The 15296-nt window shown below is 39.9% G+C and overlaps 1 protein-coding gene and 1 long non-coding RNA gene across 3 annotated transcripts; one reads left to right on the top strand and one right to left on the bottom strand.

The window, feature by feature from the left end:
- Positions 1-187: 187 nt before the first annotated feature.
- patz1 (POZ/BTB and AT hook containing zinc finger 1) lies at positions 188-12997 on the top strand. 2 transcript variants are annotated; one of them, XM_005810451.3, is made up of 5 exons: positions 188-2633; positions 4060-4123; positions 4206-4377; positions 5535-5699; positions 8186-12997. In XM_005810451.3, the coding sequence occupies exons 1-5, from the start codon at positions 1399-1401 to the stop codon at positions 8662-8664; spliced, it is 2115 nt and encodes a 704-aa protein (XP_005810508.1). In that variant the 5' UTR covers positions 188-1398; the 3' UTR covers positions 8665-12997. The 2 variants fall into 2 exon arrangements, with proteins under 2 accessions (XP_005810508.1, XP_023180678.1); XM_023324910.1 differs by lacking the exon at positions 5535-5699 and having other exon boundaries at positions 189-2633.
- LOC111605850 lies at positions 10708-15282 on the bottom strand. Its single transcript, XR_002751858.1, has 2 exons — positions 14509-15282; positions 10708-13872 (listed from the first exon to the last, which is right to left on the bottom strand). It is a non-coding gene; the product is annotated as an uncharacterized LOC111605850 (long non-coding RNA).
- Between the last annotated feature and the right edge of the window lie 14 nt (positions 15283-15296).

The raw sequence follows: 15296 nt of genomic DNA, 5'->3' as shown, positions 1-15296 counted from the left end.
AGAATTACTGGTAATACAGTTGAGGGCTGGGGGGAATAAAGGGAACTTCATATAAGTGTGTATCAGCAATGGAAATTTGATTTATACAGAGCTGGCAAGCAGTATCGGGTTATATTTAACCACATATGCTTATGTTTAATATTTTCAGATCAAACATTTATATCAGATTATCACAATAAATACAAGGAGATGTTTTCAAATTGTTTTATTTGGGGATAAAAAGCTATTGAAACCCAACCTGGCCCATGATGGAAAAATAATTCACCCCTGCCCCGTTTAAGCCATGTAACACTTTGTAGGTTCACTAGCCATGCCTATGATTACTGCAGTGCCCATTAAAGGAAATGGTAAAACTTGAACAGAACTTTTTCCAAAAATAAACCTTGTGGTCAGATTGAAATCAATTCAAGAATAGACACAGCACCAATGATATCAGCCTCAAAGGGCCACTAAGCCATTTTTGAGGCGTTGTGGTCTATTCATGATGAACTTGAGAAAACATTGGAAATTACTCAACACTTAGGTTATATATATATATATATATATATATATATATATATATTGCATAGACTGCATTACAGTAGTTCAATCACATTTTATTCTTTTTATTCTCTTAACAGTTATGAACATGCTTACAAAGTGTTTTCAGAGACGCAAGGTCCGCTACAGGAGATCCGTCCTGCCCACGATCAACAATGCATGTTCATTTATTTGAAAAACGAGTTGTCTTTAATTTCCCATTGGCATTAAAGTATTTTCGAATTAAATTTTAAGATCATCCCAAGTCCCACACTAATGTCAAACCTTCAGGAACCACTTGTATAATATAAACTTAAAATGTAAACTCTATAACATACAATATGTTGCTATTTAAGTGCAAATGTGAGCATGTTTATTTTCACCATCTTTCCTATGTGCTTTAATTGGGTACCGTGTTCATTTTGAAGGCGTCTGTAGAGACAGAAGGAGGGGGGTCAGTTTGGTTGGGGGAAGTGCTTTAAAAAACACACAGGAAGAACAGAGACCTGCGTGTTAATGTTTAACCTGAAAAAACATAAAAATCCCCCGCGGTGCAACGCCTCGAAGCAACCAACCTTGAACGCAGCAAACATGAAAACATTTTTTATCTAGTATAAAACTACACGAGCATTTATAAACCAAACAAGAGCCACCCCCACCCTTTAAGAAAGCAGGGCCAAAGTTCACAGGAAGCTGGGGGGCTGCCATTTTTCCCCTGCTGCTGCTAACGTTTAACGGTAGATGCTAAAGCGACGGGAGGGGCGGCTGGTTCGGGCTTTTCTAGCTTAGCTGGCCTCGGTGGATCGAGACCGTAAAAGCGTAATCTGTCGGTTCTCCGTCGGTCGACGCCAACGACCGTTGTTGTTTGATGAATTCGGTATGGAGAAGGTAGCGGAGCCGTCTTGGACCTCTTCGTACACCTACCAGGTGAGCAAGCACAGCGCGGAGATGCTACACAACCTCAACGTTCAGAGGAAAGATGGAGGCAGGTTCTGCGACGTGATCCTGCGCGTCGGCGAGGAGAGCTTCCCCGCTCACAAAGCGGTGCTGGCCGCCTGCAGCGAGTACTTCGAGTCGGTGTTCGGCCGTCAGGCAGAGGGCGAGGGCGACGCCAAGGAGCTGGAGATGCACACGATCAGCCCGAAAGTTTTCAAAGACATCCTGGACTTCGCTTACACCTCCAGGATCGTGGTTCGGCTGGAGTGCTTCCCGGAGTTGATGACGGCTGCCAAGTTTCTGCTGATGCGGTCCGTCATCGAGATATGTCAGGAGGTCATCAAGCAGTCCAACGTCCAAATCCTCGTCCCAACCACCCGGGGAGGAGAGGCCAGCCTCTTCCAGGCCGCGGGGGCCACGGAGCTGGGTTTCCCCGTGGCTCCGCCGGAGCTGGTAAACGGAACGGGTATATTGTTGAACGGCCAAGGCTTTGTGAACAGCATGCAGATGCATTTGGACCAGAGCGGAGACACGCCAGCAGTGCTGCTGGAGGACGGCTGCGAGTCGTCGGTGCCGATGCTGGAGCCTGTCGAAGGACTTTCCATGTCCCCGTCGGCGGAAATCACGGGGAGCATGTTTCATCACGACGCTGGCTCGCCTGGATCCAAACGAGGAAGAGGGAGACCGAAGAAAGAGGCTGTCCACTTTAATCACATGAACCAGAAGGACAACGGACAGCTGTTCCCCTGCGGGGCCTGCGGGAAAGCTTTCACAGAAGCGTCTCGGTTAAAGAACCACGAAGCGCAACACGGAGCCTCCACCGGGGGCGTCCACAGCCTCGGAGACGGCCTGTCAGCTCCGGGGGGTCTGTCTTTACTATCGCAGTCCGGGCTGCTGGAAAACGGGGTGCAGCTACCCGGAGGACTGGCGCTGGACAACAACCGCAAGCGGGAGCGGACCAGGCGGCATGTGGGTTGTGACATTTGCGGGAAAGTTTTCCGGGACGTGTATCACCTGAACCGACACAAGCTGTCCCACTCCGGGGAGAAGCCGTACGCGTGTCCCGTGTGCGGGCTGCGGTTCAAGCGCAAGGACCGGATGTCGTACCATGTTCGGTCCCACGATGGCTCGGTTGGCAAACCGTATGTGTGCCAAAGCTGTGGGAAGGGTTTCTCCAGGTGAGTTGGACCCCACGGTGGGAACAGCTGCTGCTGGTTCCTAGAGAATTGAATGTTTATATAACCAAGAACCAGGGCCGTGTAAAGTGTTGTAAATTAATTTTAAAAATAACCCAACTCCAGTCACTGACAAGCCCCCACATGGAATAGTTTGACACACAATTGTAAGTAAAAAATAGTAGCATGAAGCCCACATTTTGTGTTAGGTGATATTTCTGAATGTGTGTTATAAATAAAGGAATGGAATGGCAGTATTCTTTCAGCCAGTTTGCCAGCAGTGCACAACAACATGTGGGGGAGGAGCAGCGCTGCATTAAAACTGAGGTTTCATTAAAACTATATAAACAAAAGAAAATATATGATCTAAAATCCTGCATCCCTTGTTTATGACATCAAGCAGAGTCCAATCCAGCTGCTGTAGGGATTTCTTCATTAACTGAGGGATGCCTTCACAAGCTCTGTATAAAAAAAACTGTTTTAAAATCATTTAGGTCTCTGTCTCCAAGATGCCTTCTTTCATTTTTTTTTTCTCAGTTGTCCTTAGAACCCAGTGCTCTGCATGTTTTAGCCGTTTCCCTGCTGCCAAACACCTAACTTAAGTGAATTAGTGATTAACAGGCTTCTGCAGCACTTGGTTGCGCTGCGGAGGTAATGCAATCATTTAAATTTGCAGAGAAGCATCTGAAATGTGAAGGGCAGCGGTCCAGGAGGACAAAGATTTAGAATCGCTGCCTTTTTTTCCCCACCTGTTTGATCTGCAGTTAATCTTATTCAGAAGTGTAAGCTAGTCTCCTATTTTAAAATCCATTTTCCAAATATTTATGAAGCACATTTAGAAAAAAAAAAAGCAAAAACATTTGTTTAACCAAAGTGCTGTACTGTACTAAAAAAAGATCAGGCCAAGAAATAAATGAAATATAAAAGAAAACTAAAGCAGAATAAAACTCACTAGAAAGATTGCAGTAAAATTAAAACGGAAACAACAACAAAGCAACTGACTCCGTGTCAAAAAGCCACTGCAAATAAGTGCTTTTACGAGACTCAAACACAGGAAAGTGGATGCCTGTCTAATATTTAATGGCAATCTGCTCCATAATTTTGGAGCCAACTGACTGATCCCAGCATAAATGAATTGCGAGTTGTGAGAAGAGCATGGATTTTATCTCCAAATTATGTTTTAAGATTACTTTTTAGATTGTAAACCTGCTGTAACTAAGGAGACCTGTTTGTTGTATTTGAAGTCGATCTGCGGTTTACAATAAATTTAATTAGGGTGTAGAAATTCATCAGCTCCTGTGGAGAAAACACAATCCTGTGCAAATTGTGTTTAACATTTATTGTAGATGTCATTGTAATCTGCAACAATTGATGCCGTTTTTGCAGTAAAAATCACACAAGTTTCATATTTTTTGCACTTTGCTTACAGACCTGACCACTTGAATGGACACATTAAACAAGTGCACACCACAGAGAGACCCCACAAGTGCCAGGTAACCATCAGCACTTATTGTAAAACCTTTGAGTTTAACTGCGACATGTGAGTGTTTATGTTCGCATCTCTGTCCGCTTCAGATTTGTAACGCCTCCTTCGCGACAAGAGACCGCCTCCGGTCGCACCTGGCGTGCCACGAGGACAAAATTCCCTGCAAAGTTTGCGGGAAGTTCCTGCGAGCCGCATACATGACGGACCACCTAAAGAAACACAGCGAGGGAACTCACAACTACTGTGGCATTTGCAATAAAGGTAACTGTTACGAAAACCTTGAACGAGAATTCAGATTTACGTCGACTTGTTGGACTAAATATGGAAAAGGAACCGCTCAAAGGTGTTTTATTCACTTGTTCCAGAAATAGACTCTGTTTTGTCTCAAGGTTATCAGAGCTAAAATTAATCAAATGTCTAAAAATACACATTGAAGGTTCTTGTCAAATGACTCCTCACTGTGGTGCAGAGCAAATTCAACTTGATACATTCTTTCTAGGTCTCAAGCAGAAGTTGCACAAGTTCTGCTTGTCTGATTCATGATGGACTGTTTTGTGTCTGAATCTGTAAAAATCATGAATGCCACAGAATTTTCTTCATTTTCATAAAATCTGTCTGTATAAGATTATTTGAAAAAAAAAAAACATCAGGGAAACTGTGGGTCCATTTGTTGTTGGAGTTTCATACTCCTCATCTTCTGTGAGCTCAAAGTGTTGTCGTCAGTCCCAGACAATTTGCTTAGTTGGATTATAGGTTTTATTATGACTTATTTTGTCTCTTAGTGCATTTTATTTATTCATAGGGTTGGAATTTAAGTTAACAATGTCATGCGTTGCTTGGAAGATAGTTGATTACAATGTCATGAACTTTGCAACATTTATTTTTCATTTACAACCACAAATTTTTTAGATTTTATGTGACAAACATAAAATGGCACACAATTTAGAACACACACATGCCCTGGGAGACTATGCAAACTGCAGGCTGGGATACAAACCCAAGACCTTCTTGCTGCGTATAAACAGTTTCACCAACCAGTTCACTTCTTTTTTCCCACGTCACAATAATGCAGTACTTTGTGCTGGTTTGTTGCATAAAATCTTTAAAAAAATGCATTAAATACAAATCATTATACAAGTTTGTGGTTGTATTGTGATGAAATGTAAATGCTTTTGCTGAGCACTGTATGTTGCAGTCAGAAGCAGAGCTATGTAGCTCTGTGTTGGTGACTTATTTAGGTTTGGTGGCTGGAGGTTTGTTGTTTTCAGTTGTTGGTTTGAACCATTGTTGAAGTCTGGAGTTATTCCAGACCCACAAATCAAGAAGTTAGCTTGCTGTTGCTGAAGGAACCTCTCTTATAGCCAAGGCTTTGACTGTACCGAGCAACTGCCTTGTTCTTTATGTGTTTTTGGCCTCAGGTTTCTCCACTGCGTCCTACCTTAAGGTTCATATAAAGACACACCATGGCTCATCACTGCCCAGTTCTGCCACAATGCACACCTTCCCTGATCCAAGGGGGGAGCTGCAGCTCCAGATGCACAACGGCACCCCTTACCAAACGGGACGCCTGTGCTCAGTGGAAGGCAAGCAGTCGCCCGCTCGCCTCCTACTACCTCCACAGCTTGTTGTCATGTTTCTAGCTGGCACTGGCTACAGAGAAACAAGCTGCAAGCTCGCCATGTATTTTAACTTGGGCACGCCTCAGATGCCGCTTCCATGCTTTTTATTTTAAACATTCACCATCGCATCTTCACTTGCCAAGAACAGTGAGAACATTTTCTGTACTTTATGTCCAGAACAGTTTTTTGTTTTTTTAAATGTCCACATTAAAAGCTGGCTTTTACACTGCTGATATCTTGCAGTCGACTGTAAATGAGAGCTGGAAAAGTATTGCAAACACTTGTGGTCATTTATCTGGAAGGCAGAAATAATGATACCACTCACTGTATCCACTCATAAATACCACCCCCCCCAATCCAAGACTTGTATTTTTTGAAGGGACAATTTACTTCTTGCTAAGTCAGAGCTTAGATTATGCAATAAATTGATTGAGAACATAGGAGATTATCCAACATTTTCTCTAGCGCTGATTTAAATGACTGAGACGTGTGTCACATTCGCCTGTGTGTGTATGTCGCTGTCCAGCATGGCTATGGCTGCTGAGTTAAGTATGTGTTTCTGCTTGGCTGGTTCATGAGCAGTTCTTCACCTACGCACATTGATGCATGATCGTCCTGGAGTGTGCTCCATATGCCCGTCCTGGATTCACTGGCGACATTTCTGCAGGAGAAAACCCACAGCATAGATGCAGCACACCAAGAACCAAGAGTCACAAGTGTAAGAAAAAAAATGAAGCATAGATAGATTTATGTTCATCTATGTGCATTTACACAAAGCGAGGAATTATAAGGATTATCTTCCTTAAAGGTGCCAAGATAATTGTCCAGTGCCTTGGAAAATATTCCTGCTCCTTGAAGCTGTTTAGAATTGATCACAAAATTAAAGCTACAATAAAAAACACTTATGTGATAGACCGACACAAAATAGTGCGTGATGTGAAAGAAAAATGCAAAATGTTTTTGTTTTCATGGCCCCCTTACTCAGTGCTTTGTAGATCCACTTTTCACTTCAGTGGGTGCTTTTACAAGTGGCTCAATCTCAGTCAGCTTGGTTGGAGAGCATCTGTGAACTACATATTTTCACCTGGATTTAGGCCACTACATGAATATGAATATGCTTTGATCTAGAACAGGGGCTTCCAAGTCCAGTTAGCAGGGGCCGGTGTCCTGCAAGCCTTAGATATTTCCATTACAGATTCAGATGATTGTACTATGTTCTCAGTATGCCATTAAGTTTTGCAGGGATTTGGCAATTATTCGTCATTTGTGTGTTAAACTAATGTAAAATCAAAAACCTTGAGAATGCCAGCCTCATAGTTTTCAGGGTGGTTGTTGGTTGTCCTCCAAACATCATTTTGCCAAAAGGTTTATTTTGGTCTCATGTAAAACCTTCCCTATGTTTGCTGTGCGTCGTACATGGATGTGGCAAACTATAAAACAGGACTTCTTATTATTTATTTTCAAAAATTGTGTTCCTCTTGGTACCTTTCAATAAATCCCATAAAATATTTATGGTGCTATTTGTTCACTAATGTTATCTAACAAAAATACAGAGGCCTTCACAGAACTGAATTTATACTGGGCTGAAATTACTCCCTGATGAAGTCTACTAACTAATGAATTGTGTGCAGAACACAGTTGGTCACCTTGGATTTTATTCAGAAGTGTCACAGTAAAAGGGGTTGAGTACAATCAGTCGGCTCAGTTTACAAGATTGTTGTTTTTTTTTTTTGTTATAATTATTTTGTAACAAGAAAAAAAAAATAATGTAGTATTCCTTCCACTTCCCAATTATGTACTACTTTGTGCTGGTGTGTCACATAAAATCCCGATAACAAACACTGAAGTTTGCTGTAGGGTGTCAAAGAATGGCAAAGTTCATGGGGCATTAATACTTTTGCAAAGACCTGTTGATAAAATTTGTAGCTCAACGTTTTACTACAAATCCCTTGAATATTGAGTTAACTGAAGCAGCAGGTTTCGGGGATTACTCTCGTCTTCCTTTGCAGAACTACTTGAGGAGGGATTGTTGCTGTTCGGACAATAACTCACCCATGGCACAATAGTTCATATCAGACGGATTAAATACGTGAAAACACTGCGTTATTTGTGCTAATCGGTTTAGTAAATGTAAATATTAACAAGAAAAAATTATGGTACAATCCTGCAGGAAGGTTTGGGTGTGCATGGAGCAAGCATGGCTTACTGGTTGGATGGAACGGCATAAATCCTGTTGGATTCTGAGGCAACTGGGCTGAACTGCAACCTCTATTTGCCCCTTAGATGTAACAGCTGCTGCTTTAAATTGGCTGTTTGATCAGTTCCTTGAAGTTAGATATGCCACAATCTGTTTTTTGGTTTTCACCCATGTCTCCTAATCCATGTCTCCCTTTGTCTCCTATTTCTGCTGTTTCATCTTCTCTCTGCCATCTGTGCTGTTTTCACCTCAGACGGGCAGGAAAACGCTGGCAAGTGTCCCCACCTGGAGTCGGAGGAGTCGGATACTTCGCTAAGGGAATTGTCCAACGTTGACGAGCTTAAGTCTCCGACCAAACCCGACGGACCGGAGCTTGAGATGCCCTCCCTTGCCTGCAACGGGGCTCCCACCGGGATTCTTGGCTCTCCAGATGCTTCTAAAGCCAACGGAGACCCTGAGAAGAAGTTTATCTGTGGGATCTGTGGCCAGGCGTTTCGCACCAAGTCCTACCTCAACAAGCACCAGCACCGAGTTCACAAAGCCCAGCGGGCCCACGGGGTCCCGGGGTCTGGCTTAAGCGAGATGGCACCCTCCCTAACATCCCCGTTCTCCCCCCAACAAAACATGTCCCTCCTCGAGTCATTCGGCTTTCAGATAGTCCAGTCTGCCTTCGCCTCGTCTCTTGTGGATGCTGAGGCAGGTCAGAGTGGAATCGACTTTGGAGGGAAGTAACGGTTTCTCGGAGGCTTTTACAGGCCGTCGTTTGGTCTCTTCATTCTTAGGACAAAGCCGGGTTGCCCACAGAAAACGCCCCGTGTTTGGGAAAAACTTTGCCTCAAGACTACTCTTTTTGTTTGTCTCGTTGCTTAACCTGCATCCAGAGTTTTTGTCAGAAACTGCCATTGAAGTCCTACTTTTCTACTTTTTCAGAGGATAAAAAGGGGTGTGTTCACCATTTAAAGTTTGCGTTTTTTTTTCACTGATGTCAGTCTCTGAAGGCTATGTTACATTTCTTTCTCTGATGGTTTTATTCTGAGCTTTCTCAGCTGCACAAATATTCTTCTCATGAGATGATTTATTGACGTTACCGTTTGGTGTAGTTGCTAACTAACTCACTTTAGCTGCTCTCGCCAGCTTTAAAATGGATCCTTGGCCATCCCAGCAATTACAGATGTCTTTACCTCAGAGCAACAGCAGGGCTTATATTTAGATTCATATAAACATTTTTTTGTTTTCTAGGTGGGAATTTAAATTGGCTTCAGTTTTTTTTTGTTACATTGTGACGATGAAAAATACCGAGCAGGCTGACACTATTTGAGAAAAAGAGATGCATCACCCAATCGGCTCATCACCCTGGTAAAGATTCAAAACTAACCTTAAAATAAATGAATCTGTTATTGCAGCAGCACTGAAAAAAGTGAAAACAAAAGACTTTCAAGTGGCACACTTATTAATAACTCACCCTATAGAAGCTCCAATTACTTTTTTTAAACCAATTTTTGGTGCCTAATTGATCTCCTAAATAGCGAAAAATGAAATACTTATTCTAGCTCAGGTCAAGTTGAAAACTGAACTGTTTTACCATTAAAATGTTAATGGGAACCTAAAAATACAGTAAAGTACTCCAGGTAGAGGGGAAATGGTTTCTACGAGATCCATTCAGAATAAATAACATATTTCCAACGTCTTATTTGTGAGTAAAACACACTTGCATTGATATGAGTTTCCTTTATTGGTCCCACATGACTCTTATTTCAGAACAAACAACTCAATAGGGTTCACATTTTAAACTGTCTTTAGTATCTGAGATTAGTGTTTAGCACAAAGAAGGCAATTATTACTCACTTGTAAACAGTGTGTATATAGTGAAAGTGAAGTCTTAACTTTCAGTAAGAGGACAGGTCTTTGGCTATTCCCCTTTACACAATCTCTCTAGGCCATTCAGAGGTCAAGGTTCTCTCTTATGCTGTCTTCTCTTCAGCTCTTCCCACGACGTTTCTGTAGGATTTAGGTCTGGGTGACTGAGATCACCATGGAAACAGGCAGTCATGTTTCAAATGCATAATTTCTGTGTTCATTTGATTTGTTTTGTTAATTATCATGGTATCTCAAAGAGTTCATGATGCCAAAGTTTCTAGGCCCTGTAGAAGAGAGACAGACCCACAGTATCACAGGTCCTCCACCATACCTTTATTATGGAGTGTTTTTTGCTTTAAAGCTTATGTTTGTCATCTGGTCTAAGCACACGGTTCAGGTTAAAGTAACCAACAGAGTTTGACAAACATTGAGTTTTGGCAAGATAAGAACTGGTCCTCGTTCACCTTAGTTCCAGTTGTAGTTAAAACTTTAACATAACTCTGACTTTTGGTGTGGAAAAGCAAAGATTAGTAGCTATTTTTGTAGGTATTTATAGACTTCTGAAGATCAACATATGTTGGACGTTTTTCTCATTTTGCAGAGCTGTTAAGAGAATTGAGTCCGTCACATTGTTTATATATCTCAGGACAAGAAGAAGCACGAAGTAAATGTCAATTTATGTTAATATTACATTAGTTACATTAAAATATTTGTAATTTTTACTGCAGGCTAATAATTGCATCATAAGATATTTTGTTCATTATTTCTAAAACTGAGTTGGAGGAAAGAAAAACAAACGTAAATATTTTACTTACTTAGTATTGAGATTAAGCTGCTGTGATGCAGATGAATTTACATTAAGGGTTTTCACTCATCTGTACCAGGACTGCTGTATATTATGTTTTCAGAAATGTCAGTTTTTAAACACCCTCACACAGTTAAGAAGCACTTTTCAAAGGGATTCTCTTTGTTTATGTTTTATGTGCTCAATAAATTGTTTAAAAGGAGAAAAAAAAATTCAAGGAAGAAAAGTCATGCATTGATTTAAATTTAGACAAACATGGCTAGAGTTTATTAAATGGACAATGATCTGACTCTTTTTTAAGAAAATCTCCTCTCTATTTGATACTGCTGAACCAGAAGTCCTACTTTGATTACATTTCTTAATTTCACTAAAACGCGTCCAAACAGAGGAGGAGACTAAAAGAGGAAATTGGGGATTCGCAAACCGATTTAAATAGAAGGTCTGGATAATGTCGGTCTTTGTGTTAGTTTCTTGAATGAGTTAAATGCATGAAACGGGGACCAAGATCAGGTATATTTTCCTTATGTATTTTAAAAGATGTAGATTATATTTTAATAACTTATTCATACTCTGAGTTTTGTGTTGTTGTTTTTTTTTTAATTTACTGTCAAAAATCTTGTTTTATTCTTGTGTTTTCACTTTTAATTTATGGTAAACGGAGGCGTGAATATGTGTGTTGTGGAAGAGGTGTTGGGACGCTTCGCCGAGGGAACGAGTCGCAGCTGACAGAGCCACCTGGTCAATGGTTTTACACCTTCATCACATGGACTTTCCCTCTTCCTCTTCATCTTGTGCTCAGAGCCGTTTGTGCTGCGTCCTGTTGCTATGGATCTCTTTACATTAGCGGCTGCTTTCTTGGGTTGGATGTTACACGATTGATTCTTAAGTGATGCGTTTATGTGGCAGAGACAAACAAGCAGTTGATTGAAAACCTCTTTTTTGTGGGGACATGAGGAATTATGCAACATATTTAATGGGTATGCTTGATTCATGTCAAAGGCATCAAACGTTTTGTAAATTAATGGCTAAAATCACATCCAGTCAGTTTATTTTCAAACCCTCAGTTTGGTTTATTCATCACTCAAAGCTCAGCAGGAATAAAAGCCAGTAAACATTTATGTTTTAAGTCATTTGGCTCTTCCTCAAAAGCACCTGATTCTACCGCATTTCTGGATTTACCTAATTGCTGCTCCACCGCAGCCCTAATCATAACTCGCCTCCCTTACGTTTTCCTGTAAATATTTGAAGCTGAAGTACAATGAAACGTTTTGAGCACAGAGTTTCGCTCTGTGATATCCATACGGTTGCGAAGCATCCACTAAACTCCACGCATCGAATTTATTCTCATATTTGTTTATTTTTGTTGAAGACGTGTATTGCGATGCAAATCAGACTCAGTCTAGCAGTGAAGGGCTGATGGTGTGTGTATGTGGTGAGTGGATGATGGATCTCAGTGTATGCTGTTAATTATTTGTGAGTATTTTAGTACATTCCTATATTATTTATGGTTATATTGTGATTGTAACAAGTGTATATACCTCCCATACACGCACACACACCCCCACCTATACACACTCTCTCTCTTTATAAATATATATATAAATAGATAAATATATGAACCGACCTGTTTGATCTGTGTTTGTAAGTGGTGAGTTTTGTACATATTATGGTTTAGTTTCTTGTGTTGTTGGGAGGGATGTTAAGTTATGGCCATCTGAAGTGTAAAGTTCAGGCATGCAAGCTGAGCTGGGGGCTGAATGTCGATCACTGGTTGGTGGCTGTAGTCGTTTATATTAGTTACACTGAACTATCTATCACGTTGCCGTGGTAGCGCTCACACTGCCAGCTGCTCGACTCTGTGACCAAGCTTTTTCTTTTTCTCTTTACCCATTCTGCACTGGTATTTCCTCATTTAAAGGCTTTGTTACATTTACTGTTTAAAACACCTGGAATATGCTGTAAAGAAATAATAAACCTTTGTTTTAGACATTATTAGGAATATATGATCTGTTTATTCGTTCCCAAAATTGAATTATGACATTAATTAATTGTTTTGGGTTAAATGTTTTGCTTTCTGCTTTTTGTCTGTTGCAAAGTGCCTTCCAAATACTGATTGTGCTCAGCAGTGGATTAATAAAAATAAAATGGTCCTTTTTCTTTTCTAAAGGGTAAAAATTGTACAGAGTGACTTGCATTGACACTTTTGTATAAAAAGCGCATTGTACTCGACGGGATTGCTCTTAAAAACACTTGAACTTTGTGTTTTGTTATGACGTCTGGACATATTTCATTATGAGCTTACTTTTCTATAGATATTTGTTTTTGTACTCTGTTATTGAGTCTCGTCTCAAATTCTTGGTTTAGAGATGAGAATCAAATAAATTGCAGCTGAAAATCTCCAAACACTTGTCCTGTGAATATTAAGTAGTTATTTCGCCTGAACTTTGATTATGCCACTTGGAAGCTTTCATTTGTTCACTTTATTTGTGTTTTTTTTTGTAAAGACACTCAGAGCTGGACTTGCTGTTGCACACTGGAACATTTTCATAGTCTAGAAAAGGTTATCCTGGTGACAAAATTGTTGGGAGAAACCTGAGAGAAATTTGACTTGTGTACATCAGAGGCGCAATATTAGTCAGAACTAAAGTAATTCTACCTCAATTAATTATTTTGAATAACAAGTAGACTGTAGCCATCGTAGTAAATTACAAGTACACCTGGCTCACGACATATCACTTTTAATTTTCAGAGCGGTGTGCCAGTTTACTTTAGTCTCCAAGCTACTACTGCTAGACAACATTTCCCTCTCTTCCCTCCTCTCTGGAAAAATCACCAAGTACATTTTCCCCTACGAATTCATATTTGAATTTGGCTGCTTTAAGGCTCATTTACTTACTGCTTTTTTTCTTTTTTTTTTTTTACACACTTTTATTGATTTCAGACATGGAAATCAATATAACTATTGTGGCTTATATATGTAGATAAAAATATATATAAATGATAAAGCAAGACTTGATTGCAAACAAGAAATTAGACACATTTTATTTTCCTAAAACTTGATGTTCAAAAGGCAAATTTGAAGTAAGAAATTACAATTTAGTTGAAATGTCTGTTCTCTCGATACCACTGCTTCTGTTCTTGTAGTTCAGTTTGTTAAAATCATCCATTATCTCTGTCATGGTCTTCTTCTTTGTCTCTGGGACAAAATATATCATGAATGCAGCACTGAAAATGGAGTAAGCCACAAAAATCAGAAAGCAGAACTGCCCAAGTCCCTCCTGTGTGAACACAACAAAAGCTCAGTGTCAAAAATCTAAAGGATCATTACAAATAAATTTACTTCAATAAAAATCATTCGTATTCTAAGAAATAATTTTAAGTTAGTTCCCTTAACTAATATTATACAATTTTTAATATTATAGTGTATTAAAAATATTATTTACATCTTAACTATGTTTTTTTTCCCAGTGATAACTTTGAAAACGATCATTATTACATGAAAAAAATCGATGTAAATATATTTCAAATTAAAAGAAAACAATAAAAATCCTCTTTTTAGTTATTTGCATGCATTTGCACATCATTGTTCTCCAAGTACTTATAGAACAATCTGCAGTTTAAAAAGGTAAAATTGTGAGTTTCACACAGAATGTTTAAAGCGTTACAGTACTGAGCACTTACAGTAATGGTTTAGCATTTATAGAAACAAGAAGTGTTAAACTAACAGATGCAGAAATGGTTTTATAGAACAAGTTCTAACAGACGAGAAGTGAGAAAAGCAAAAGAATATTGTAATAAGACAATGAGTTCAGAGAGCCAACAAGGTAAACAATAGTAAACTGAACCCTTTGAGAGAATTGCAAAATACAGACAACACATTTTCAGAAAGTGATGCAAACTAGCAATATATCTACCTTCTTCAAGGATGCAGGCTGCATGGTTTGGTGCTGGCTTCCTGTATGCAGGCTGCAGGATGAGTTGTTTTCCAGCGTATATGAAAGATGCCCCACCAAATTACAAATCAATAGGCTTTAGTTGACCATTTTATGCAATTAGAGCAACATCGTCACTTTATGACGTGAGCAACAAGGATGACGAGACACTGCTCCAGATGAAACCGGGTCTATCCTGCTGATTCCTGTGGTTGCCACAGCTGCAGCCTGTTCTGGCAGTAAGATCTGTCAGGGCGTCATACATTATTTTTAATTCAGAGGGAGGAGGCTGAAAAAAAGGAGCACAAATGGAATAATGCTGGCATAAACATAAATACGTACAATGGAAAAGGAGAAAAAGACAGGCAGGTTTAATTTCTGTATCAGAGTGTCACCTGCTGCATGGTTTAGGTCCGGAAGAACATTACTACGTTGCAATAAGTGATGCATTGCTAATTATGTTAGTGCTCACATGCACAGCATGTTGAGTAACTTATGTAGCTAATGTTAAGGAGAAGGACTAGCACAAAAGTCTGGGACAACAGGAAGAATGGGTTTCATCATTTTACTAAGCGAAAACTGAAAAGTTTGCATATGTAACCATGGCTTGTATCATTAATTTGTAGAAGCACCAAGATTTTTTTTCAGTTACAGCTGCAGGTATTTTGAGCTACATATTTACAAGTACAAACAACTCCAACATCATGGATCAAATGAACATAATAATTTAGAAACATGCCTTTATAACATTCTTAATAAACAGAAAAAAA

This window comes from Xiphophorus maculatus, chromosome 20, assembly GCF_002775205.1.
Source record: "Xiphophorus maculatus strain JP 163 A chromosome 20, X_maculatus-5.0-male, whole genome shotgun sequence".
In the NCBI taxonomy this organism is placed as follows: Eukaryota; Metazoa; Chordata; class Actinopteri; order Cyprinodontiformes; family Poeciliidae; genus Xiphophorus; species Xiphophorus maculatus.
Note: the sequence above shows the minus strand (reverse complement) of the source record. Positions and strands in the feature narration are given on the sequence as shown.

Coding starts and splice junctions, on each gene's coding strand:
- patz1 (XM_005810451.3), top strand. CDS start 1,399: ATGGAGAAGGTAGCGGAGCCGTCTTGGACCTCTTCGTACACCTACCAG. Junction 2,634..4,059: donor TGTGGGAAGGGTTTCTCCAG/GTGAGTTGGACC, acceptor CTTTGCTTACAG/ACCTGACCACTTGAATGGAC. Junction 4,124..4,205: donor AGAGACCCCACAAGTGCCAG/GTAACCATCAGC, acceptor TGTCCGCTTCAG/ATTTGTAACGCCTCCTTCGC.